Genomic DNA, 25,590 nt, shown 5'->3' with positions numbered 1-25,590 from the left:
AGCCAGCACCTTCCCAGCCTGATATTGCTATAGTGGAGATGCTTTGCCATTAACAGCAAGTCTGTCAGTTGCTCTAATGCAGGGGCTGGCACAGTGGCGTAGCGTGGGTTGTCAGTACCCGGGGCAAGACAAGTAATTTGAGCCCCCTAACCCCCAGATGTTGCGCCCGGTGCGGCTGGCCCCCCCTGCACCCCCCACGCTACGCCACTGGGCTGGCAACCTAAGGCCCATGGGCCAGAAGTGGCCCATGAAGGCTGCTTAACCGGCCCACAAGCCCCCCCCCTGAACCAAGCCTCCTGCTTGGCGAGCCCCCGTGCGCTGTGCTAAACCCTGTGCGGTGCGGGGACTCGCTTCTGCAGCTCTTGAAATCACTTCTGCGCATTCCCAGATGCTGGAAATCACGTCTGCGCATGTCCGCGGTGCCGGAAATCGCTTCTGCGCCTGCCCAGACGCTGAAAATCACACCTGCGCAGACGCGATTTCCAGCATTGTGCTGCACCGGCCCGGCCCACGGAGGATCTCTGTGGGAGTGATCTGGCCCATGCCTGGTAAGCCTTGCCGACTCCGCTCTAATGTCTGGCCGTGCTTTGTGCACTGTTTGTATGGACTGTCGACATGTCATTGTTATTACTAATTGTGTTCTGTGCTGCAATGTCCACTGTTGTGCTAAGCAATATGCTGTCAGCGCAAGGGGTTCGGCTTGCACAACAACACGTTCTGCCTGGGTTTCCCAGAGCAGATTTGGGGACAGGGTGGGGAGAGAAGGTGGGAAGGATCATTGCACAAACAGAACTCCTTGCACTGACAGAATATGCCAGCTGGATACTGCCTCCTGGTTTTATATACATGTTGTGATTATGGCTTAATTATTGCATTAGCTTGCCAAGATTCACAATCCTGGATTTTGCAGTCAAAGGCAGAGAAGGCTCGGGCCTCTTCCTGCTAGTCTGGGGCCTTCCAGACACAATTTTGGCACTATCCTCAGATTTGTAGGATGCACCAATTGCCACATGTCCAGTTCCCCAGCCTTTCAGGGCACGCCAACTGTAAAATCAGGCAATAGCCTTTTAATAACCCAGCCATCTCCTCTGGGGAACCAACCACAGGATGGGTCTTGTCAGTCTACAGTTGCTGCATTTCCCTGCCAAGACCACAGCTTCCTGCAACTATAGCAGGGGAGAGATTTAGCTAGCAGGCCTCATTTTGAGCTATCCAAGGTCCTGGTCTTCCACACCCGCTGCCTAAGAGAGCTTGACCAGGCTTTATCTGTTTGATGTGACCTTGACTACGGCGACCCAACTTCACCAGATACTGGCTGTTTCCTCTGTGCGCCTCAAGCACCCACAGAACAGGATATAGCTAAACTCTGGTGGAATTAAATTTGGTTTTTGAATTGTTTAATGCTGATTATTATTACTACGCACTTTCGAAATGTCTTGATATTGTGATATGTGACTTGTTGCTCTCTCTGGGTGTGTGTGTAAACAGCTCTGAGCAGGATATACCGTATTTCTCGCTCTATAAGACGCACTAGACCATAAGACACAGCTAGTTTTTGGAGGAGGAAAACAAGAAAAAAATATATTCTGAATCTCAGAAGCCAGAACAGCAAGAGAGATCGCTGCACAGCGATCCCTCTTTCTGTTCTGGCTTCTGGGATAGCTGTGCAGCCTGCATTCACTCCATAAGATGCACACACATTTCCCCTTATTTTTTAGGAGGGAAAAAGTGAGTCTTATGGAGCAAAAAATATGGTATATAGAAAGGCACCATATCAATAAAATGAAATAGGGAGGAAGCAGGTTGTGTGATGGTCTCTAGTCTAGGTTTTTCATTTTAGCTTTAAATCCACTGCAGATGGCAGGAAGACGTGGAAAAAGAAAACTAAACTTCATTTCACTCAGAAACGACACCCCCCCCTGCTTTCACCAAAACATTTATCTGTATTTTAGAGCTTAAAATGGGTCAGCCTTCTTAGACTGACAACTGCATAATGTACCTAACATGGGGTTGGACTTAAAGAGAACTCGGGTGCTTCCTGATTTTCTTTTGGATATTGGTAATAATAATAATTATAATAATTATAATAATAATACCCAGCCCATCTGGCTGGGTTTCCCCAGCCTCTCTGAGCGGTTCCCAGCAGAACACTAAAAACAGAATAAAATTTCAAACATTAAAAACATCCCTAAACAGGGCTGCCTTCAGATGTCTTCTAAAAGTCAGAGAGTTGTTTATTTCTTTGACATCTGATGGGAGGGCATTCCACAGGGCGGGTGCTACTACCGAGAAGGCCCTCTGCCTGGTTCTCTGTAACCTCACTTCTCGCTGTGAGGGAACTGCCAGAAGGCCCTCAGCACTGGGCCTCACTGAATGTATCCCACCACACTAGCTACCAGAGTTTGCTTTCAGGCCCAAATCCAAGGCACTGAATCCCCTCCTGAAAGGTTTTCACACCTTGGATGCACATTATTTATAAACTCCACTTTTCTCCATATGAATCCCATTGGCATTTACAACCTGAGGACCAGGCCCTGCCAACATATGCTGGAACCTTGACTGGAGTTGCTTTTTAATAGAATGGCAAAATGGTACCCACGAGGTGGAGAGTTGTCCCACTCGTGACCTCTTGGAGTGTATAAAATTCACCTTTCCCCAAAAATATTTGGGTGACCATTTAGGAACATCTTGTGGCCTCTGTTGTGTGCTGTTGGTTTTGATGTGCGGTTGGGCTTCACACCGTTAATTTAAAATATTTTACTTCATCCCTTCCAGACTAGAGGCAGCTCACAAAACATTAAAGCCATTAAACAGCATATGCAATATAAATAACCACCGTTCCACATTTGCCCCAATTCCTGTCAAATCTATTCAATACCAAAATCACCCAAAAAGGGGTGGCAGAGGAGGAGAGAGGAAGATGTAGGAGGAATACACAGAAGATAACTTTTAATGACTTCCCATTTGCATGTTAACCAGCAGATGGCAGAATTGGATAATGTAGTTATTCTAAAGGCTACTGGAAGGAAAGAGAAGCTGAGATCCAGAAGAAAAGTCACCTCCAAAGTTGGCTCTCCACTGTCTGCCTGTACTTCCTCCCCCCTCTGTCATTTTCTTATGTAGAGGTTTGGCAGGTGGGGACTGCAGTCTTCTTAAAGAGAGATTGCCAACTTTGGAGTGGCTGAGATCAGGAGGCAAAGGCTCTGATCTTGTAGTGATCAGGTGGGATTGCTATGAGGAATTATAACAAATATAGAGTAAGCCATCTGTGTCAGCAATGAAAGCATTGCGTTGACTGGGTTTAAACTATTTTGATATGATTCTTGATCAATCTACACCCCTGCATCCCTGTTTCATTTCTCTCTCTTCACAAGTCACGTACACACTTAGACAGGCAGGTGTCCTGGGTCCTCAAAGATAATGGGCAGTTTCGTTGATGTAGCTTTCTTATATATTAATCTTAGGATGTTAATCTTAGGGCCAGGAAACAGGTTTCACATTAAGGTGATAACGGTCACTGTCCTCCTGCCCATCCTTCTTATCATGTGTACTGATTGTTTATGACCTCCGGGGTTGCTGTATTCGCTCCTTTGTAGTTTTTCATTCATTTACTCCAGAGTATGCATGCCTAACTAGTGTTTATAGTTTAACTTTGTCCCCACTTGAGGTTTGTTTAAATGCTCAGAGGAAATCTGATTGGTTCTTACGAACACTCTGTAAAAAGTTCTTTTGTGAATAAAACGGCCTGGGCCGGGGGCTACACATGGACAAGCCCAGAGAGACGATTATATGCACTCCCTCCGAGAGCCTTGCTGGTCAAAGCCTCGTGTCTCATTTTTATCAGGGTCCAGTCCTTCCTTTGGCCTCAGAACGCAACATGATCTCCGCAGTGGTGTAGCGTGGGGGTGCAGGGGGGGCCAGCCGCACCGGGCGCAACATCTGGGGGGCGCGCTCGCACTCGCAGCTCTCTGCCCCTACCTGGCTCACTCACTCTCTCACACTGCAGTGCTGGCTGTGCGAATCCGATCCGAGCCGCCGGGTCGCCACCCACTGTGGAGGGGGTGGGTGCCAGGTGTGCGGTGCGGAGAGAGAGCGAGGGACTATCTGGGGGAGGGACAGTGCAGTGGCCGCCCAGTGCAGCGCTGAGCACGGGAGAGAACCACACCAGACCAGACCAGGCAGCAGCAAGAAGAAGCTGGCAGCGGTGGCAGGTTAGGGGTTAGGGGGCGCAAATTACTTGCCTTGCCCCGGGTGCTGACAACCCATGCTACGCCACTGGATCTCAGGCCACCAGAACAGAAAGTTGCTCCATCTAACTTCTCGTTTCCCTGCTGAAACTCATGCCCAGCTCCCTCGTTCATTTCTAACTTGTTGCTCTGGAGTAAATAAACGAATGCGATGTTGGATAATTGCAACAAAAACAGAAAAACAACCAGTGTTTTTTCACATTGCTGTTGGCTTTTTCAGTTCAAAAGTGACTGTTTTTATGTTGTTTTGACATTAGCTTCCTTTCCAATGAGATGAATGTAAGTTACCTTAAAGAGAGGAGTGCAAGACTCAGGGCTCACTCAGACTTCCTTTCACACTGTTCTTTCCAGGCACGGATCCGGGCTTTAAAGGTCTGTGATTGAACAGTTCCTTTTTCATCCTGACACTTTCCCTGGGAAAACCCGATGGTTGTTTGCTGTGATCAGTGGTAAAACACAGGTTTTCCTAGGGAAAACAGCAGGTGTGTGTGTGTGTGTAGAGTGCTCAGACATGGAGCTTTAAAGTCCAGACCTGTGCCTGGAAATGAGCCCAGTGAATGTCATATTTGGTGGAAACCAAACCGCAGCAGAAAGTAAGCGGCGGTGATTGTGATGGATACAGGTTGAAACAGAAACAGCTGCCTTCTCACATCCCTATTTGGGATTGGCGGTCAATTCTGGATCTAAGAAATATAGACTTTTTATTTGTTTAATAAATTTAGATCTCATTTTTCCTCTAGGGAATTCAATGTGATGTTCAAGGGGTTTTAGGTTGTTACTGATCCAAGTACAGCTCATCTCCAGATCTAAATCTATAAAGGTTGTTGCCCACTACTGATTTTGGATCTCTTTTGGATCTCTTGTCCTCTGAATGTTTCCGAGCCAACCAAACACACAGAAGCACCATCATTGGTATTCTGCACTTTCCAACAGCATTCTGTGTTAAGAATGGTGCTGAGCCTCTTTCTATTTACCTTCCCGGTTGATCAGGATACTTTTGTTTGGTGTATGCCTCCAGAGCTGCATAAACTTTCTCACGTAGCGATTCCACCTCTGCAGGACTAGACAGACCCTTGGCATCTGATGGGGTGAGAGAGCAAGGAGGGGAGGGGAATCATGATTAAAAAACAGCACAGCTATTGCCCACTCCTTATCTGTAGGTTGCAGAATGGCCAAGTGAACTGTAATAGCATTGTACTCCATGGTGTATGTTAGCTGTGAAACCGTAATTAACTGGAAAAACAGGCAGAGCAGTAATATTACCCATCTACCTGAAAGAGACCTCTGAGAAGACACACTGCTGTCCCTAATATATACTATGTGGTAAAGGTAAAGGTGGACACGGGTGGTGCTGTGGTCTAAACCACTGAGCCTCTTGGGCAAGCTTCCTCAAACTCGGCCCTCCAGATGTTTTTGGCCTACAACTCCCATGATCCCTAGCTAGCAGGACCAGTGGACAGGGATGATAGGAATTGTAGTCTCAAAACATCTGGAGGGCTAAGGTTGAGGAAGCCTGCTCTTGGGCTTGCAGATCAGAAGGTCGGCGGTTCGAATCCCCGCAATGGGGTGAGCTCCCGTCGCTCTGTCCCAGCTCCTGCCAACCTAGCAGTTCAAAAGCAGGCCCGTGCAAGTAGATAAATATGTACCACTGTGGCAGGAAGGTAAACGGCATTTCCATGCGCTGTGGTTTCTGTCACGGTGTTCCATTGCACCAGAAGCGGTTTAGTCATGCTAGCTGCATGACCCAGAAAGCTGTGGACAAACACCAGCTCCCTTGGCCTGAAGTGAGATAAGTGCCACACCCCATAGTCACCTTTGACTGAACGTAACCGTCCAGGGGTCCTTTACCTTTTTTACTTTACTATGTGGTACCGGCCAGAAACCAAAAAAGACTGCCTCATGGGCATTACATGGCAACAGGATGGCCTTAAAAAAGTAAAGAGACCCATGACCATTAGGTCCAGTCGTGACCGACTCTGGGGTTGCGGCGCTCATCTTGCTTCATTGGCCGAGGGAGCCGGTGTACAGCTTCCGGGTCATGTGGCTAGCAGGACTAAGCCGCTTCTGGCGAACTAGAGCAGTGCATGGAAACGCCGTTTACCTTCCCACCGGAGTGGTACCTATTTATCTACTTGCACTTTGACGTGCTTTCGAACTGCTAGGTTGGCAGGAGCTGGGACCGAGCAACGGGAGCTCACCCCGTCGTGGGGATTTGAACCGCCGACCTTCTGATCGGCAAGCCCTGGGCTCTGTGGTTTAACCCACAGCACCACCCGCGTCCCTTAGGATGGCCTTAGGCAGGCTTAAAGTGGTATCCCCTTCCTTACAATATGAGGCCTACACATTTTATTCATCTTTTCTACTGCCATCCCCGTTGCTGTTCAGTCATTTCTCTCCATGCATTGCTCCATTTCCATTCTCTTTAAGCACCATTTTTCTTCTGTATTTTCCTGCCACTGGACTAACTTGGCTACCTCAGTGCCACATGGATGAATGAGGGAGTGATGGCAAAGCTGGGCAGTTGAGAGAAGAGGTCACCAAGAAGGCCTTTCCCTAGAATCAGCAAGAACCGCTGCTCAGAACCCAGGGCTAGATTTATTCACGAGTTGATTTGACCCTGGACCAGCTTCCCCGGGCATCCACACGTACCTGGGTTGAACAGGACAATGGCTCGTAGGCACCCCAGCTCAGATTTGTCCATCTGCATGTCTTTCATTTTGGATACCAGCTCAGTAAGGACCCTGTATTAGAGACAAGAGAGGGAATCGAAGAGTCAAAGTCTGCTTTGATGCACTCAGTGTGCAAATAGCAGTCCGAGGTCCCTTCACACCACAGTGTAGAATTGCCAGGCTTCATTCATTCACTTTTCAAGGGGCATCCTTATTGTCAGGGGCTGGACTGAGGAGGAATGGTGAGGACCACCCCCCTTCTCCTGACCCTTCCTGAGAAAAGGAAGACAGTATAGATTTAGATCAGTGGTTTGCAGAAGGGCATAATTCAGAGGCTGCAGAGGGGAGAAGCTGGGAAATATTGGAAGAGGAGGAGCAGCAAGAAGAAGAATAAGCACAAGGGGAGAGACAGCTGAGAGATTCAGTGTCCTTGGAAAGCATTCCTGACCCCCCTCTCCCAGGACCCGGCGTGCATTGAGAGTAGTAGAACAGAAAGCTCAGAGACAGAAGGCTCCGATTAGCTGGCGCAGGTCTAACGTAGAATAGGGACAGAGCCGGATTTATGTATAAGCTAAACATGCTATAGCTTAGGGCCCCTAAGGAAAAGAATAGATGTACATTTCCAAAATATAAGATAATAAACATATAAAATAAAACCGACAAACAGTAACAGTGTTTTGTGTTGTGTAGGCTCCTATTCGTTTTGTGCAAATGGCTTTAGATACCGATTAGGTCCATCAATTACCATATAGCATATATTCAACACAAAAAAACAGGGACAATTTGTTGTTGACAAAGGACAGCTGGACATATAAAGGGCCCTATTACCTTCAGTAGCTATGGGCCTCATCAAACCTAAATCCGGCCCTGAATAGGGGAGACGAAGGGGGGTGGGACTTTACTTGGAGCAACCCCATCATGGCATAGAGACTACATCCCTTTGTCACTCTGTGAATACTGAATAAATTATGTGGTAAGGACTCTTCATGTTATATGTTTGTTGAGCACAGAAAGCTCACTTTCTTCAGAATTAAAGAGTGGCACCATCTCTCCATGCGCAGGTGGCTTATCCCATCATTCCTGACCATTGGCCATGCTGAACAGGGCAAATGGGGAGGTGTTGTTCAATGGGGTTGAACAACACCTGGAAGGCATGAAGGCACTCAGTGACTTTTCCCAGTGGTGTAGCATGGGTTGTCAGCACCCGGGGCAAGGCAAGTAATTTGCGCATCCTAACCCGTGGATTTGCGCCCCCTAACCCTAACCCCCAGATGTTGCGCCCGGTGCGGCCGGCCCCCCCTGCACCCCCATGCTACGCCACTGACTTTTCCTAAGCACCACCCTTCTTCCTTTCAAAAGGCAGTGACTTAGCAGGAAAATGAACTCCCACAGCTCAGCACACATTAATCAGGTCCATTTCTGCAGGTATCATTTTACATTCTGCTCATTTTTAAATCAGTCTTCTGATTAACACTAAAAAATATATATTATTTTTTGCTTTGTTGTTGTTTAGTCTTTTAGTCGTGTCCGACTCTTCGTGACCCCATGGACCAGAGCATGCCAGGCACTTCTGTCTTCCACTGCCTCCCGCAGTTTGGTCAAACTCACGCTGGTAGCTTCGAGAACACTGTCCAACCATCTCGTCCTCTGTCGTCCCCTTCTCCTTATGCCCTCCATCTTTCCCAACATCAGGGTCTTTTCCAGGGAGTCTTCTCTTCTCATGAGGTGGCCAAAGGATTGGAGCCTCTAGCTTCAGGATCTGTCCTTCCAGTGAGCACTCAGGGCTGATTTCCTTAAGGATGGATAGGTTTGATCTTCTTGCAGCCCATGGGACTCTCAAGAGTCTCCTCCAGCACCATAATTCAAAAGCATCAATTCTTCGGTGATCAGCCTTCTTTATGGTCCAGCTCTCACTTCCATACATCACTACTGGGAAAACCATAGCTTTTACTATACGGACCTTTGTTGGCAAGGTAATGTCTCTGGTTTTTAAGATGCTGTCTAGGTTTGTCATTGCTTTTCTCCCAAGAAGCAGGCATCTTTTAATTTTATGACTGCTGTCACCATCTGCAGTGAACTGCATATAGCATTTATTTATTTTTTTGCTAGAATTGCTTAAATGAAATAAAGTTATAACATTCCTTTACAAAAAAATGATGGAAGAAATCCTTGCCCACCATATTGTTAAAATTAGTTTTCTCATCTTTTTTTTAATTGAATGTTATAACCATAAAACTATTTTAGCAGTAATAAAAAGAATGATTTTTTTAAAAAAAATTGGGTGGTAAAATAGCATCCACCACCACCAAGTTTATAGTGAAGGTGTATTTTGTTTCAAATGCCGACTCAGGTGAACAGGACCTTCTGTTTCCCTTCCCCACCAGTAGATATGTTTGAGCAGCTCATATCGGCATGAATGGGCAGAAGATATGGAACACCCCAATAGTGTGGAAAGTCAACTGCAATTCTGCTTATGGTTTATAGTAAATGGTTATTCATTTATAGTGCTAAGAGACACCTGCCTGGAAGCAGCTATGCAGGCCGAGCACACATTACCAGCTTAAAATGCATCTTGGTTGCTCTTTTTATTGACTAGGGTTGAAGGTGGTCTGGGAGAAAATGCAACGAAACATAGTATTTCATAAGAAAAGGCAGGATAGATATGGGTTGTGGTTAATGTTGGGTGCACACCACTACCCAGAGAGCTTTTTTCTCTTCCTGAAAGGCTCAAGAAACTACCCCGGGTAGTTTAAAGTCCCCCCGTTTTTTTGCTCATTATTAAATTAATAATTAATCATACATAAATAAGCACAAAAATGTGCACCCCACCACTGAGACCATACCATTATAACTCTCCAACCTCCCAAAAGTTCAACACCACTTGCGTTGGTTTAACCCCTTTCCGTTTTAGCAATACACATTCTACAAATACCCATCATATCTCTTTAAAATCATTTCTCCTACATATTCCCCGTCTTACCTTAATGGCACATGTTAATTTATCATTATTTCCAAACCTCTTTGTACGATTCTTCCATTTTATATTCTGCTTGCCCCTTCCACTTCCTGGCTATAATAATTTGTGCAGCTGTCAATAAATTTGTGAGCAAGTCCTTCATCGCCTGTGAACCTTCCACCCCATCGCAAATGGATAAAAATGCTACCTCTGGACTTTTGGTCAGCTTTAACCCTGTGATTTCTGCTATCTCCTAACCGAGCTTTTTATTCCACCAAATCAACTCAAAGAAGCCGTGAACGTAGAAAAGTGCAAACGTCAAAACAAGAGTTCAGAAACATGCCTGTCGAAAATGGAGCCCACTCCGGCGCTGTGCGCACTGCTCCGTTGCACATGTAAGCCTGTGGCCAGCAGGATGCCGTCCTGCACGGAGACAGAGCGGTGGGAAAAAGAGGCAATCAGCAGCTCATTCCAACCTGGAAGAGAAGACAGGAGTGAAACAGATGCATATTATGGGACTTGCCTCTTACAAGCCCTTAATGTGAGCTGGTTTTATTTGTGTTGGGTGTAGGAAAGCTATCGCTTGCTTGCTTGCTTGCTTGCTTGCTTGCTTGCTTGCTTGCTTGCTTGTTTATTATTCAGTTCTTAAATTTGTATACTGCCCTGTGACATCAACATATGAGAGTCCTGTTAGTTTAACTTAACAAATCAGTTAAACTAACTGGAAACAGCTTGCAGATACTTAATGGGCTTAGGATTTTATTTATGTTAAATGATGAATTAAGATGTTTAATTCTATAAGGTGAAGATTTAAGGGTGTTAATGTTTAAGTTAAATTTCATAAAAATTGGTATTTGGAAAACCGTTAAAAGGAGATGCAATGAAATTCAACCAAGGGGAAGCGAGGAAGTCACTTAACAAATTTAATAACTGTAATTTTCAATAAGGCTATGATTTATGTTTGTCTTGTTTGTTTGTCTTGTGTGTTTGTTGTTTGTTTGTTTGATTGATTATAATAGTGTGAAAACCAATAAAAAATTTTTTGGGGAAAAACATATGAGAGTGCTGGAGGTGAATTAGTTAAACGGGTTACCCAATCAGAACCCAGGGGGTGAAGTCAGAGGGACTATAAAACCAGCTCTGGAAGGTGTGAAAGGAGAGTTCATTGGGAGTTTGGTTGTTGGTTGGAGTGGGAGTGAATTGGGATAGAGTCTGTGGGTAGTTTGAGCTAGTGTAGCAAAGTAAGTTGAGTCAGGAACAGTTAGGAGCTAGGAAGACAAGTAAATATCTGAGAGGTGGTTTAGTGAGTGAGAGCACGCAGCGGAAGTTATAGGTCTGGATAGGCACCCTATGATTGTAATTGACCGATACCGTTTATGAAACCACACGCTTGTTAAACTGCAATAAATAAACAGAGGTTTATGTTCCAATTTAAACCTGACTGGACACAGTATTGTACCAGGTAGGGCTTGGGTGGTGGCAGCGAGAAATAAAGTGGTAACACAGGGATCAATAGACGGTGAAACGTCCGGGGACCCTGTGTGATCGCCACATGCCCTTCTTCTCAAAATCACAGGGTGGTTAACAATATAAAAACACAAAATAGCAGCACAAAATACATAATAAAACAAAAGCAAACCAATAACTCACTTCCCACAAAGATGTTTAAAAGACAATATAAGGATTTATACAATTTTACAGTATGCAGAGAATAACATGTGTTGAGAAATCAGAGAGAGGAGCTGAGGGAATAATCGGGGGGGGGGGTTCGATGGGGAGGTGGGGGAGGAAAGGGGAAAAATAATGAATATTATATGTTTTGATATTTTGTTATGTTGAAATTGTTAATTTTTTATATATAAAAAAATGAATACAGTGGTACCACTGGAACAGTACCAAACTCAATAAAATATCCAATGGAACAGTACCAAACTCAATAAAATATTGCCATCGAGAACTCTGTTGCCAGATTATTAAACTTTCTCCATAAAGAAGTGGTAATGGAGTAGGAAGCGGAAAGTGGGAGTGGGAAAAGTGTGATTACGAAGCAACAGCAAGGCAGTTTAGGAGTACTGCCAGGCAAGGACGCAGGAGACAAAAACGTATTTGTGGGCATTTACACCTAGATTTTTTGCTTTGCTGCATAGAGGCTGGGGGTATTTTCTCCCAAATTGCTCGCACTCTAGTAGTAAACCTGTTTGATCCCATGATCTACATGAAGATTGAAGTTGTTGTCTTACAAAAAAATATACGAAACTGATGTTTTTCTAACCAAGGTAAATCCACATGCCCCCAACAAAGCCATGTATCAGAAGATTCATGCAGCAGATTTGTCACAGCTACGTGATGATGCTTAAAAGCCAAATCAGTCAGAGGAATGCTAACTGGCCGCCAATGGAATGAGTTAGCATTTGCCCCCCACTTTGCAACCAGGATCATCATCATTTTTAATGTGTATACCGCCTTTCTATCTTACAATACTCAAGGCAGTTTACAAGTTGAAGAAACAAAAAAAAATTATTATTTTTTTTTACATCTTATAACAATCTAATACAATAAAAAATAACTTTAAAATAGGCAGCCTTCATAAAAAAGTAGCATTCAACAATCAATTAGAATAGTATAAAATAATAATATCAACATATAAAGGTTAAACAGAAATCCACTCAACAGTTACAATAATATCTAAACTATAATCAATAAAACAACGGCAAGCCACAGGACATAAAACAATACAATACACATTGAGAAGCAAGAAGGTAGAGCAAGGCAGGTGAAAGGAGGCCTTGTCTGATGGAGTCTCTCCCCTCACCAGGATCCCCTGCTTTGTCCCCCCCCCCTCTCAAAAATAATCAAAACCCCATTGCCAAAACAGAGTGGCTTATTTAACAGGGGCAAAGGTGTCCACAGAATGCCCTCTTCCTTTTCGACACATCCCTATTTATTTATTTTCAAACGAGGGAACGGTTAAAGTGCAATCTCATCGTCACCTGCAGTCTGAAATGGTGCAAAGCAGTAAAATCGGCATTACATGAGCGCTCCAGATGTTGGGTTTCTGCTCTTAATAAAAACGTGCCTCAAGTGATTGAAGGAAGTACAACAGTGGCAAGGTGAGGGGGCCAAGATCCATACCTGCTCGGAGGAGAATAACTTGGTCTTCCAGCGTTAAGTCTGAGAAGTGTGGGATTCGCTTGGCCCATTCCACCAGCGTGAAGAGTTGCTTGTCAGCCGCGTGGCATATGTTGGTGACAGGATCATTGGTCTAAGTGAGAAGCAGGCATGTGGGTGAGTAAATTCAACTGCCGCCACCTGCTCCCCGTTACTGAAAGCACCCCAAATACTGAACCCATAAAAATGCTTGCAGGCAAAAATGTTTTTGAATCAAGCATTGGTGCCCATAGGATGGACACAGTGATCCTAGAATGCCTCCAGTATACCTGAAGGAGCGTCTCCATCCCCATCATTTAACCCAGACACTGAGGTCCAGCTCCGAGGGCCTTCTGGCAGTTCCCTCACAGCGAGGAGCGAAGTTACAGGGAACCAGGCAGAGGGCCTTCTCGGTAGTGGCGCCCGCCCTGTGGAACGCCCTCGCATCAGATATCAAGGAAATAAACAAATACCTGACTTTTAGAAGACATCTGAAGGCAGCCCTGTTTAGGTAAGTTTTTAATGTTTGATGTTTTATTGTGTTTGTAATATTCTGGGAGCCGTCCAGAGTGGCTAGGGGAAACCCAGTGAGATGGGTGGAGTATAAATAATAAATAATTATTATTATTATTATTATTATTATTACTCCAATAAACAGCATCTGCAAGTTTCTGCAGTGCTTCAAAAGCCCACAAAATCTCTTTGACTAAAAGTGGCCGTAGAACAAAAGTGATTTGTGTACACAACACAGGGAGGAATGCTTTCATTTTATCGCTTTTTGCTCTCATTTAAAACTCTTGACTGTTGCCACCTTACCAGCACTTTTTTCATCCTCTGTTTATTGGAAAATAGCAGAGCACTTTCTCTCAGGCACTTTACAGGCAATGACCAGCAGAGGAAGCTTTCCTTTCGTTTTAGCAGCGACACAGGCTGCAACCCCTTGGGATATTGGTAGGTGTCACTCACGACCATGGTTTGGTAATGGCCATCTAATAATTTGCAAGGAAAAGACTCTATACATGGAGACTTGTCAAACCAGAAATCATTGGTGTTAATCCTGCCAACCTAGCAGTTCGAAAGCACGTAAAAGTGCAAGTGGATAAATAGGTACCGCTCCAAGCGGGAAGGTAAATGGCATTTCAGTGCACTGCTCTGGTTTTGCCAGAAGCGGCTTAGTCATGCTGGCCACATGACCCGGAAGCTGTATGCTGGCTCCCTTGGCCAATAAAGCGAGATGAGCGCTGCAACCCCAGAGTCGGTCACAACTGGACCTAATGGTCAGGGGTCCCTTTACCCTTTACCTTTAATCCAAAATCTAGTGGTTGTTTGTAATGCACACCTGCTAGGGTCTTTATTTTCATAGTACACACCATTTCTGATTGGTAACTCCAGCAAAGCTAAATAATACTGCAACTCAATTAAGTAATTCTTACCTGGATAGATGAATGTGCATATTGCATTTGCGATATGGACTGAATATGGACCCGCCCTGTGGAACTCCCTCCCACCAGATGTGAAAGAGAACAACAACTACCAGACTTTTAGAAGACATCTGAAGGCAGCCCTGTTTAGGGAAGCTTTTAATGTTGATTCATTACTGTATTTTAATATTTTGTTGGAAGCCGTCCTGAGTGGCTTGCGAAGCCCAGCCAGATGGGTGGGGTATAAATTAATTTATTATTATTATTATTATTATTATTATTATTATTATTATTATTATTATTTAGACACTGCTGAAGGCGCTTTTCAGTGCCTAGCTCTAAGATGAACATAGTTGGGTGCCACTATTTGAGTTCTCTGAAGGAAGGCGGTTCTGAAAGGTCCTTTTTGGGAGTAGGAAATATTTCCCAATACCACCTGCTCTTCTGCACCACCAAGAGTGCTCTGTTCCCACTGGAATTCAAACTGGGAGTACCTATAGCATCATCTCTGTTCCCAGCATAGCTGTCAACCGTCCCTTTTTTGGCGGGAAACTCCCTTATCCCAGTGCCATGTTCTGCTGCTGTCCCTTATTGATGATGTCCCTTAAATTTCCTGGGTTTCATACTCGCCCGGCTCGGGAGGGAAGCAGCGGCTCGGGATCCTCCGCCACGCGAGAGAGTGCACGCACGAGCTGCCGCGTCTCCATCTCTCCCTTTTCCCCCTCAGGGGTGCGTCGTGAGGAGACAGGTGGCAGTGGGTGGGCAGGTAGCCCCTCTCTTGTGAGACTTCCGCCACACTGCCAGGGGAAGCCGGAGGCGGCGGCGGCGGCGGCTGAGGAAACGGCCTGAGGAAGGAGGAAGAGGAGGGGATGGGGAGGAACGCAGAAGGGCGCCGCCGCAACTGCCTCATGCCAGGCTCGCGGGCGGCGTGGGAGAGAGTCTCCCTCCCTCTCTCTCTCTCAGGCAGGAAGGGCCGATGGAACTCCGCGCGCCAGGACGACAGCAGCCCCGATGTGCTGTTTAGCATACCTTCCAACCAGTGCAACATCTTAATGTAGTGATTTCCCCCTCTGCATCCCTTTCATAATTCTATTTTTATAAATCATTTGTCCATCCATAGTTCAAATTTTTACAAGTTATCTGTCAATCCTACCAATGTATGTAACTCTTTACAACAGCTTTTCAAATAAATTATAAACTTTCCCTATTCTTTATTAACGAGGTACTCTTCCTGGTTTCTAATTCTGCCTGTAAGCTTTGCCATCTTGACGTCGTTCATCAGTTTTGTCTTCCCCTCTTCTTTGGTGGGAGTTGTAGACCCTTAGGATCATATAGTCCAACCCCCTGCAAAACACAGTCAGTTGCAGCAAAAGCAGCATGGCTCCATGAGTGGCGGATTTGTGCATAAGCTAAGCCAAAATCCCTTATTTTGGCAGCTGATCCCTTATTTTCGAGGCTGCTGGTCCCTTATTTTCAAATCTGTAAGTTGACAGCTATGTGTTCCCAGAGAGTAACATATTCAGGCAGCGGTGGTGGTTTTTGGTTGAACCTGAAGCAAGAACTTGGGCTTTTGTCTGCCTTTGTTTTGGGAACTCTCTACCCCCTCAGACAAGGTCATAATGGAGACCGGGATTAAAGGCCCTGCATTGCGGCTGCTGACAGCCAACACCGGCCACAAAGGCACGCATGGGGGAAGCAAAGTGTCACCCTTGAACTGCCACCAGCATGACTGTCCTTCGAATCCTCCCTCTCCCACCCCAACCCTCCCTCCCCCTCTTTCCTTTTTCCTTTCTCCTTCTGTGATGGAACTCCTATTTGGGGACTTCCCTGGCGTTTTTCTGGCCCACGTACGACCAGTCTAGATAGTTGGCCTTGGTGAAGATTTGACGTTTTCATCCCCCAAAAAGTTTTTGATTTGAGTTTCTTCTGAAATGAGACCGCATTTTAATGTTGTATTTGAATTTTGTTTTTAAGTTGTATTTTAATCAATTGTTTTTAAACCTGGTGTTAGCTGCCCTGAGCCCGGTCTTGGCTGGGGAGGGCGGGGTATAAATAAATTTATTATTATTATTATTATTATTATTATTATTATTATTATTATTATATCCAGTCAGTTGGTTCCTCAGGGAGAAGACTGGAGGCAAAATGGTCAGAATTCTCTGAAAGAGAACCAGACCCCTCTTGCTGCTTCCGTCTGCCAAAGAATACCATTTATACCCAGCCTAAATTCTCAACATAACCGATCAACCAACTCCCCTTTAGACTGCGAATCTGCAGTGTATATGCCAAAAGACGCCATGTCGTAAGTGTTCATTCTTTGTAAAGCTCAACAGGCACTTCACATAGAACTGCTGGCACCTTGCCCAGTTTGAATCAAGTCTGGTCTGCGCACAATGCTTCAAATGCGGCATATTCATCAAACCCAGCATAGATCTGGACTGGGGCAACTTCTGCCATTGACAGAGGATGGCTCTGGAGGTTAAAGCTCCCCAGCATTAGGTGGCCTGTGCCTTGCGCTGGCAGGATCAGGCCAATGGCATGTTATGTTAAACCTACTTTTTAAAAAGTGTGTGCTTAAGCTGACCGCTTTTATGCTGGTGCAAAATAAGCCACGTGGGTGACCAGCCCCCAAATTCCCCCTGTCTGCTATTTATTTTGTGAACCACCATGAGACCCGTGGGTAAAAGGCGGTATACAAATCTAATAAATTTAATTTATATTTCATCAGGGGTGTGTGAATTTCAGCAGGGTCCCAGTTTGGACCAGCGGCTTTTCTTTGCTTTTTAAAAAAGTCCAGCTTAAGCACTTTTTTAAAAGTCTTTTTAGCAAAACGTGTACTGTATTTTTCGCTCCATAAGACACACTTTTTTCCTCTTAAATTCTAAGGGGAAATGTCTGTGCATCTTATGGAGCGAATGTGTGGTCCCTGGGGCTGGGGGGGGACACACCCAGGCTTCCCGGGCCAGCCCCGACAAGCTCCTGAGCAGCTCTGGGGTAGCCCGCGAAGCCTCCGCAGGGCAGGGGGGAGCCTTCATCCCACTGCCCTGCGGAGACTTCGCATAGCTATCCCTGGCTTTTGCGGGAGAAGGGACAGAGCGAGGCTCTCTCACTTCCCCCACCTCCCGCAAAAGCCCCCAAGAGCCACATTTTTTTTTCTTGAACCCCCCCCAAAAAGTAGGTGCACCTTATGGTCAGGTGTGCCTTAAGGGTAAAGGTAAAGGGACCCCTGACCATTAGGTCCAGTCGTGGCCAACTCTGGGGTTGCGGCGCTCATCTTGCTTTATTGGCCGAGGGAGCCAGCGTACAGCTTCCGGGTCATGAGGCCAGCATGACTAAGCCGCTTCTGGTGAGCCAGAGCAGCGCACAGAAATGCCGTTTACCTTCCCACCGGAGAGGTACCTATTTATCTACTTGCACTTTGACATGCTTTCAAACTGCTAGGTTGGCAGGAGACGGGACTGAGCAACGGGAGCTCACCCAGTCGAGGGGATTTGAACCGCCAACCTTCTGATTGGCAAGTCCTAGGCTCTGTGGTTTAACCCACAGTGCCACGCGCATCCCTCAGGTGTGCCTTATGGAGCGAAAAATACGGTAGTTTGGCCCTCTGGGCATGCATGTATGAATTACTCTCATTATTCTTCACTCTCAAATTTAATAAACAGAAATTTAATTAATACTACTACTAATAATAGTAATAATAAGTTGTCCAAGTAACAGCCCAGTCCCAAGCAGCCACCTACTGAGTTGTCAGCGTTCACATCACTGTAAGATTCGGTTTTGGGCTCAACAGCCATTTCAGCCTCTAAAATCCTCTCCACAGGCATGTCTTCATTGTTGCTGCCACAGCTGCTTGTAGACTCAGCTTCATTCTCACTCCGCTCTCTGCTTCTCTGCCTCTCCTCTTGAACCGCTGAGTAGGAAAATATATATATATATATATATTAAAAAACCAGGTTTTGCCCCAGTCCAAACATTTCAGGTATGTTAAGTTGTGGTTGAACATATCAGATGACACAGCGATTCTTCAGACAGCTCTTGTTTATTCACAAGCCAGAACAGAACTGAACTGAAGGGTTCAGCCAGCCTGCTTATATAGAGCTCAACTACAATGCAACAGTAACAACTTTCTGTAACTATCCAATCACTGAACGTCACTTTCAATTCCTTATTTTGAAAATTTTGTAATTTATAAAGTTGAAATTGTTAGTAGTATTGAAATAACATTTGTAGTTTAATGGTGAATTTTGGACACAATGGAGAGGTAAAATATTTGGATTATTATAAAAGATGCAGGAGGAAATGATTAACAGTAGGACCCACAAAGGGGAGTAGGGAAGTCCAGAAAATGCTTTGGAATCTTGTATCTATGTTGTATGTTTGATATGTGACTGTAAAATTTTAATCTGAAAAACCAAATAAATAAATTTATAAAATATAAAATATAAAATCTGTGCTTTTTTCTGGGGGGATGCAGGGGTATACATACCCCTAAACATTTTGTGAATCTTTGTACTTTTGTCCATTTACTGTGTTTATTTTTCCCGATTTGAACTAAAAAATTGTGATTTTCTTAAGTCAAAATGAGAGTACCCCTAAACATTTTTAAAGGAAAAAAGCACTAAATAATATAAATATAAATATAAATATAAATATAAATATAAATATAAATATAAATATAAATATTATAAATATAAATATTATAAATATAAATATAAATATAAATATAAATATAAATATAAATATAAATATAAATATAAATATGTTTGCCCTGCAGTGTATTCACTCCCAACTACTGTGGGACTGGTTCATCCACTGCAGTGATAGAGCAGGAATTCTGGGCTACCAATTGTCCAGATTATTCCGGCCAGCGCAACCAAGGATGGAGCATGTGTGTTGTGCCTCCCCAAACGGACGTACCTTCCCTCTTCATCCCCATCGCTAGACATTTCTGGTAGCGGCAGTACTGGCAGCGATTCCGTTGGCGCTTGTCAATCAGGCAGTCTTTGTTATCGCGGCAGGTGTAGATGAGGTCCTTCCTTATGGTCCGCTTGAAGAAGCCTTTGCAGCCTTCGCAGCTGTATACCCCATAGTGCTTCCCTGGCAAGAAGGCAGAAGCACATGTCAATGAACGTCGCGGTCAGGAGATGAGAGCAAGTGATTCGAGGGAGGTACAGAGAGGCAGTGGTGGACTTTGGGCTCTCAAATTTCAGCGGCACCCTGGGCAACACTAAAATTCGCCTCTCTCGCTCCGTTCTACGGTGTTGATTTAGCAACCCCTGCCCATGGAGTAACGAAGAGTCAGACACGACTAAACGACTCAACAATGTGAAAGCCACCATGGAGTTTTGTGTTCTAGCAACGTTTTATATCTATTCCATACATCATAAATTGATTTCCTTATAGTGTGGGTTAAGAAGCCTCTATGAATTTTAACCTTATCATACCACAAATAGGCGTGCCATCCGAATCTGTTATCATATCCTTCTAAATCCAATACATCTGTATTGTCCAAAAGTATCCAATCCTTTAACCAGCAGAAACAGGATGCCTCATAGTATATTTCTCATCTTGAGAAACCCCAATTCCTGGCAACATTCAACCTGTCTGCCAAGCCAAACTAAGGTTGGGGACAGAAAGTAGTTTTTAAGAGACTTAAGAACATTAGAGACCTCCCTCCCTCCCCTTGCGGGATTAAGCAAAAAGATCTGTCCAGTCCAGTTTCCCAAAATAAGATCAACCAGATGCCTCCAACTAGCCCGCTAAAAGCAAGGCCTGGAGGCCATAGCCCCTGAACATGTTGGCTCCATTTGGCAATGGGTTTGTTAAATCACCTTTTAAGGAGAAGGCCCCATGGAACTCAATGGGACTTGATTCTCAGAAGAAACGTATAGGACTCTGCTATAAAGTCATCTAAGATGGTGCCTGTCACCATGGGTGTAGCCAGGGGGCAGGGGGACAGCTGCCACCCTAAACCAAGTAAATAAATAAAAATATTTAACTAACTGACCAAATGCATCACAGCTCAGTTTTGCCCCACTCCCCAACATACATCCTGGCTACACCCATGCCTATCACCTTGCCTTGTGGCAGTGAATTCAATAAATTAATTGTTTGTTGTTTGGTGGGGGGGGGATGCTTGTCTGTCCTCAATCCATCAATCAGAAAGTTTGTGTGTAACATGCCAAATATGCGTTGCTGAATACTGTGCTTTCAAAGAGTTTGGTCTTTGGGGAGAAGATTTTTTAAAAGGCCAGGAGCAGGAATTACTGACCTCAACTAGAAAATCAATGAGGCAGGGTCATGTAGCATGGAATAGCCAAGTCTTCTGGCTGCTTCCATATCTTATACACCTCAAGGGAGCCTGAAATTTGCCTCAACAAAAATTTAAGTATGAGATTCTCAAGTTCCCATGTTAACACCCAATTCCATAAAGAATGAGAGTGCTCAGAACTGTAATACCCTGGAATATCTGACTACAGATTAGGCATAAAAGTAAAAAAAAGGTAAAGGGCCCCTGGTAAAGGACCCCTTCCAGCCTCAGTTGTTGGACCTAAGGGCCCTTTTTCTTTAAGACGATGGCAGGGGCAGGTAGTGCACAGGCTTTGCAAGCGAAAGGCTGCAGGTTCAATCCCAGGTTCAACCTCATTTAAGGTAAAAGGTAAAGGACTCCTGGATGGTTAAGTCCAGTCAAAGGCGACTATGGGGTTGCAGTGCTCATCTCGCTTCAGACCGAGGGAGCCGGCGTTTGTCCACAGACAGCTTTCTAGGTCATGTGGCTAGCAGGACTGAACCGCTTCTGGTGCAATGGAACACCGTGATGGAAACCAGAGTGCATGGAAACACCATTTACCTTCCCGCCACAGTGATACCTATTTATCTACTTGCACAGGTGTGCTTTCGGAGTACTAGGTTGGCAGGAGCTGGGACAGAGCAACGGGAGCTCACCCCATCACGGGGATTCAAACTGCTGACCTTCTGATTGGCAAGCCCAAGAGGCTCAGTGGTTTAGACCACAGCGCCACCCGCACCAAAACCAATCAATACAATCTTATTTTGTGGGGGTGGACACAATGTCCTTAAAGATGCCAAGCATCTTCATATACAAGCTGCAGTCAAGAGCTTAAAATAGGTTTGGTACCTGATGACCTGTCCCCACAAATCGCACAGATGTGCTTGGTCAGCGATCCTGGGCTTGTGGATGCGTAATTCATGGCTCCCATCCCTTGCAGTCCCGGCAGAGGCTTGACGTCTTCAGAGCTGCTGACACTATTCATGACATTAAGCTAAAAAGAGAAGGTGGACACACAGAGAGAAAGAGAGAGAGATGCTTCTTTGGGTTGATGCTATGACCGTGACCCAACATTCACGTTAACAGTTCTCATGGAAAGGATTCAGCCAGCATCTCTTCCACATTTGAGCTGTACGCATGACCACCCTGATTTCCATGATCGGGTGGCAAGTTCTAAAGCTGTTGCAGCCACTTATGTCTATGTGTAAGTGCCTGCCCATTCACCAGCAAGATCGTAGAAGCAGGGTCTGGCTGTGAGCCTGCTCAAGGCACCTGGATGACTATTGAGACAGCGCAACCAGGCGTTTCTAAGCTAAGTTGCCAAGCTGCTGCCACAGATCCAATGAATAACAACAAGTGGGAAGAGGGGACATAGCACGACTCACTTTTCCATAAGACTCTTGGTGAAAGTGTTTCTTGGGAGAAGGTTGAGTGCCTCCTGAGATTCTGGCCTTCTGAGCTGCAACCAGCTAAGCTGTGTCTTAGAATCATTTTCCCCCAAAAAAAGAAAACGATAAGGATCCTTCCCTCGTGTGATACCCACCATTTCCAAATCTTTCGTTTACAAACCTTGCTATCTGGGGATTCTGGGAAGTGAAATTTCTTCAGATTCTGCCTATGCACCTTTGCAAATATCTCTTTGTAAGGCCGTGTGTCTTCTGCTGATCGTATTTGCTTTAGTTCTGACATTTCTGCACACTTTCCAATTATACTTCTTCATTTGCTATGTGTGCTTCATTTGCTATTTGTGTATCCTTCAAATAGCCTTATATGGTAATAAAAGCACCAGCCTTCTATGTTTGATTTTGTATGTATATTCCAGTAGAGAATTTGATCATCCAAATACTTAAAGGTAAAGGGACCCCTGACCATTAGGTCCAGTCGTGACTGACTCTGGGGTTGCGGAGGTCATCTCACTTTATTGGTCAAGGGAGCCAGCGTACAGCTTCCGGGTCATGTGGCCAGCATGGCTAAGCCGCTTCTGGTGAACCAGACCAGCACACAGAAACGCCGTTTACCTTCCCACCAGAGCGGTACCTATTTATCTGCTTGCAACTTTGACGTGCTTTCGAACTGCTAGGTTGGCAAGAGCAGGGACCGAGCAATGGGAGCTCACCCCATCACGGGGATTTGAACCGCCCACCTTCTGATCGCCAAGTCCTAGGCTCTGTGGTTTAACCCACAGCGCCACCTGCGTCCCCATCCAAATACTTAGTGATGCATAATAACCATGTGATGTTCAAAAACTCATACACATGTTTCCTATAGGGGTCTGCTGAAGCGTCCTGCAAAATATCCTTAATGTGAAATCTCCGAACACATCCACTAGAATTCCTTGGTAGTTTTGCTGAACCTCAGAGGTTTCACTTCGGACAAGAATTGAGAGAACTTTTCACATGCTTACAAGGAACCCCAGAGTTCCCTGGAACTGCTCCAATCTAATAAGTTTCCATATTGGGGCCAGATGCAACTTTAGAAAAGCTCCTGACTGATATCCAATTATACTGCTGGAAGTGGTATTAAGATCAATCTACTGCTTTAATGCAAGATCCTTCATGCACCAATTAACCCATTAATCAATCCATAGGCCATGAAGCACAAAAGAGAACAACATTGATCAAGGTATGAAAACCATTTGTTCAGAGCAAGTAAGCCAAAGGAAGTTCCCAAGACTTCTAGACACTTTGGTCAGCTCCAGAATGCTCTGAAAGTTTTCAGCACTCAAATGTACGACTGTGAATGTCTCCAAATGGTGCTTATCCCATTTTTACGAGTGTATTCCTTTGGGCTCAGAAAAGTGTGATGTGGGGGGTTTAACTGAAAAGCACCAGTAGAAGTCAAGAAGTCTAGCCAAATTTGTTGCACTTTGCTGGTTTGGGGCAAGCGTCATCTTGTGGCTTTTGCCGTTCAACTGGTTTCCTAATATTATTTCAGCTCTATAAACTACTCTTGTAGACTTACACACATACCTCTCAAGAACAAAGGATAGCAATATTTTGGTGTTTTCTATGTATTTTTTTAAAGCCAAACCCATGAAAGATCAAAATCTACATCCAAGCATGTAGCAGCTCATCAAGAAACTTTTATTGATGCTTTGGAAAAGAACTAACATCCCCTCTGGCCAGGGAGGGCGGGGTATAAATAAAATTTATTATTATTATTATTATTATTATTATTATTATTATTATTATTAGAACCTTGCTAGAGATTTTAAGCAAGTGAAGTTTCCTAGGAGTACGGGTGTTCGTTCCTCTTCCTGCCCTTTGTCTCTGCTCAAAATGGCCCGCCCAAGGAAATTCCCCTCGCTCAGCAGGGCTCAAAAATGTCCCGTGTCTGAAGATGCAACTTGCAGTCCACCTAAAAGAAAGTCTTGTGAAGGGGATGAGTGATACTGGAAAAACAGCAGGCAGGGAAAGATGAAGCCCCCATCACCAACACATGGCTACTCCAACTTCCCCTAGCTTCACCTCTTCTATAAAGTCTGTGTGTGGGGGGGTGTTACATGAATTCATGCAGTTTAGGTAAAGGTAAAGGGACCCCTGACCATTAGGTCCAGTTGTGACCGACTCTGGGGTTGTGGCGCTCATCTTGCCTTATTGGCCGAGCGAGCCGGTGCACAGCTTCCAGGTCATGTGGCCAGCATGACTAAGCCACTTCTGGCGAACCAGAGCAGCGCACAGAAACGCCGTTTACCTTCCTGCCGGAGTGGTACCTATTTATCTACTTGCACTTGGACGTGCTTTCAGACTGCTAGGTTGGCAGGAGCAGGGACCGAGCAACGGGAGCTCACCCCGTCACAGGGATTTGAACCGCCGACCTTCTAATCGGCAAGTCCTAGGCTCTGTGGTTTAACCCACAGCGCCACCCATGTCCCTATATTCATGCAGTTTACTGTATTGTTTAATTTCTGGAAACCAAGGGAGATCACATTCCAGGGTGTCCTTTTTGTTTTTTTAATTAGGGAAGCAGAAATCATTGGTGCATATAAGACATAAGCTCTTCTTCAGGGAGAAAGGCTGATGAGAACAGTAGTATAATCAGGATGTACATATTGGCTGTGTCTATTAGTTACTAAATAGCTAAATTTCTCTAGGTAGCGGGCAGCTTAATAATAATAATAATAATAATAATAATAATAATAATAATAAACACCCCACAAAATAGGAAATCTGGACACAGCCTGGGCAGGGAAACAAAATGACAACAATTTTGCAATGTAGTTAGTTATTGTTTGAAAAATAATTATTGTGGCATATTTGGTATGGAATAGTTAAGTGTGTTTTCAAGATGGCAGATTAAAAGGCCAGAGACAGCTTGCTCAGAAGCCCCCGTGAGGGCAATGAGCTTTCGGAGACTGACACCACTATGCTGTGCTACAGCCTGACTCAGTACAGTGCATATAATAATAATTATTTATTTATACCCCGCACATCTGGCGGAGTTTCCCTAGCTGCTCTGGGTGGCTCCCAACAGAATATTACAAACACGATTAAACATCAAACATTAAAAACTTTCCTAAACAGGGCTGCCTTCAGACGTCTTCTAAAAGTCTATTTCCTTGACGTGTGATGGGAAGATGTTCTACAGGGCGGGTGCCACCACCAAGATGGCCCTCTGCCTGGTCCCCTGTAACCTCACTTATCACAGTGAAGGAACTGCCAGAAGGCCCTCGGCACTGGACCTCAATGAATGTAGTTACCAGAGTTTGCTTTCAGGCACAAATCCAAGGTGCTGAATCTCCAGAAGGCCCTCGGCGCTGGACCTCAGTGTCTGGGCTGAATGATGGGGTGGAAACACTCCTTCAGGTATACTGGGCCGAGGCCATTTAGGGCTTTCAAGGTCAGCACCAACACTTTGAATT

At 45.0% G+C, this 25,590-nt stretch overlaps 1 protein-coding gene across 2 annotated transcripts in view; it reads right to left on the bottom strand.

The window, feature by feature from the left end:
- Positions 1 to 25,590, bottom strand: part of RXRG (retinoid X receptor gamma) — an 82,570-nt gene that overhangs the window by 1,864 nt on the left and 55,116 nt on the right. For both annotated transcript variants that reach the window (XM_083743926.1, XM_083743927.1), the window contains exons 3-9: positions 21,579 to 21,723; positions 19,358 to 19,537; positions 18,181 to 18,350; positions 13,005 to 13,134; positions 10,216 to 10,348; positions 6,897 to 6,988; positions 5,222 to 5,327 (exon numbers count right to left, since the gene is read on the bottom strand). In XM_083743926.1, the coding sequence (XP_083600052.1) occupies positions 5,222 to 5,327; positions 6,897 to 6,988; positions 10,216 to 10,348; positions 13,005 to 13,134; positions 18,181 to 18,350; positions 19,358 to 19,537; positions 21,579 to 21,723 (956 nt within the window). The remainder of the gene's footprint in view (positions 1 to 5,221; positions 5,328 to 6,896; positions 6,989 to 10,215; positions 10,349 to 13,004; positions 13,135 to 18,180; positions 18,351 to 19,357; positions 19,538 to 21,578; positions 21,724 to 25,590) is intronic.

Source organism: Podarcis gaigeae, assembly GCF_964106915.1.
Source record: "Podarcis gaigeae genome assembly, chromosome: 6".
NCBI classification, from domain to species: domain Eukaryota; kingdom Metazoa; phylum Chordata; class Lepidosauria; order Squamata; family Lacertidae; genus Podarcis; species Podarcis gaigeae.
This window is presented reverse-complemented; position numbering and strand designations above follow the sequence as displayed.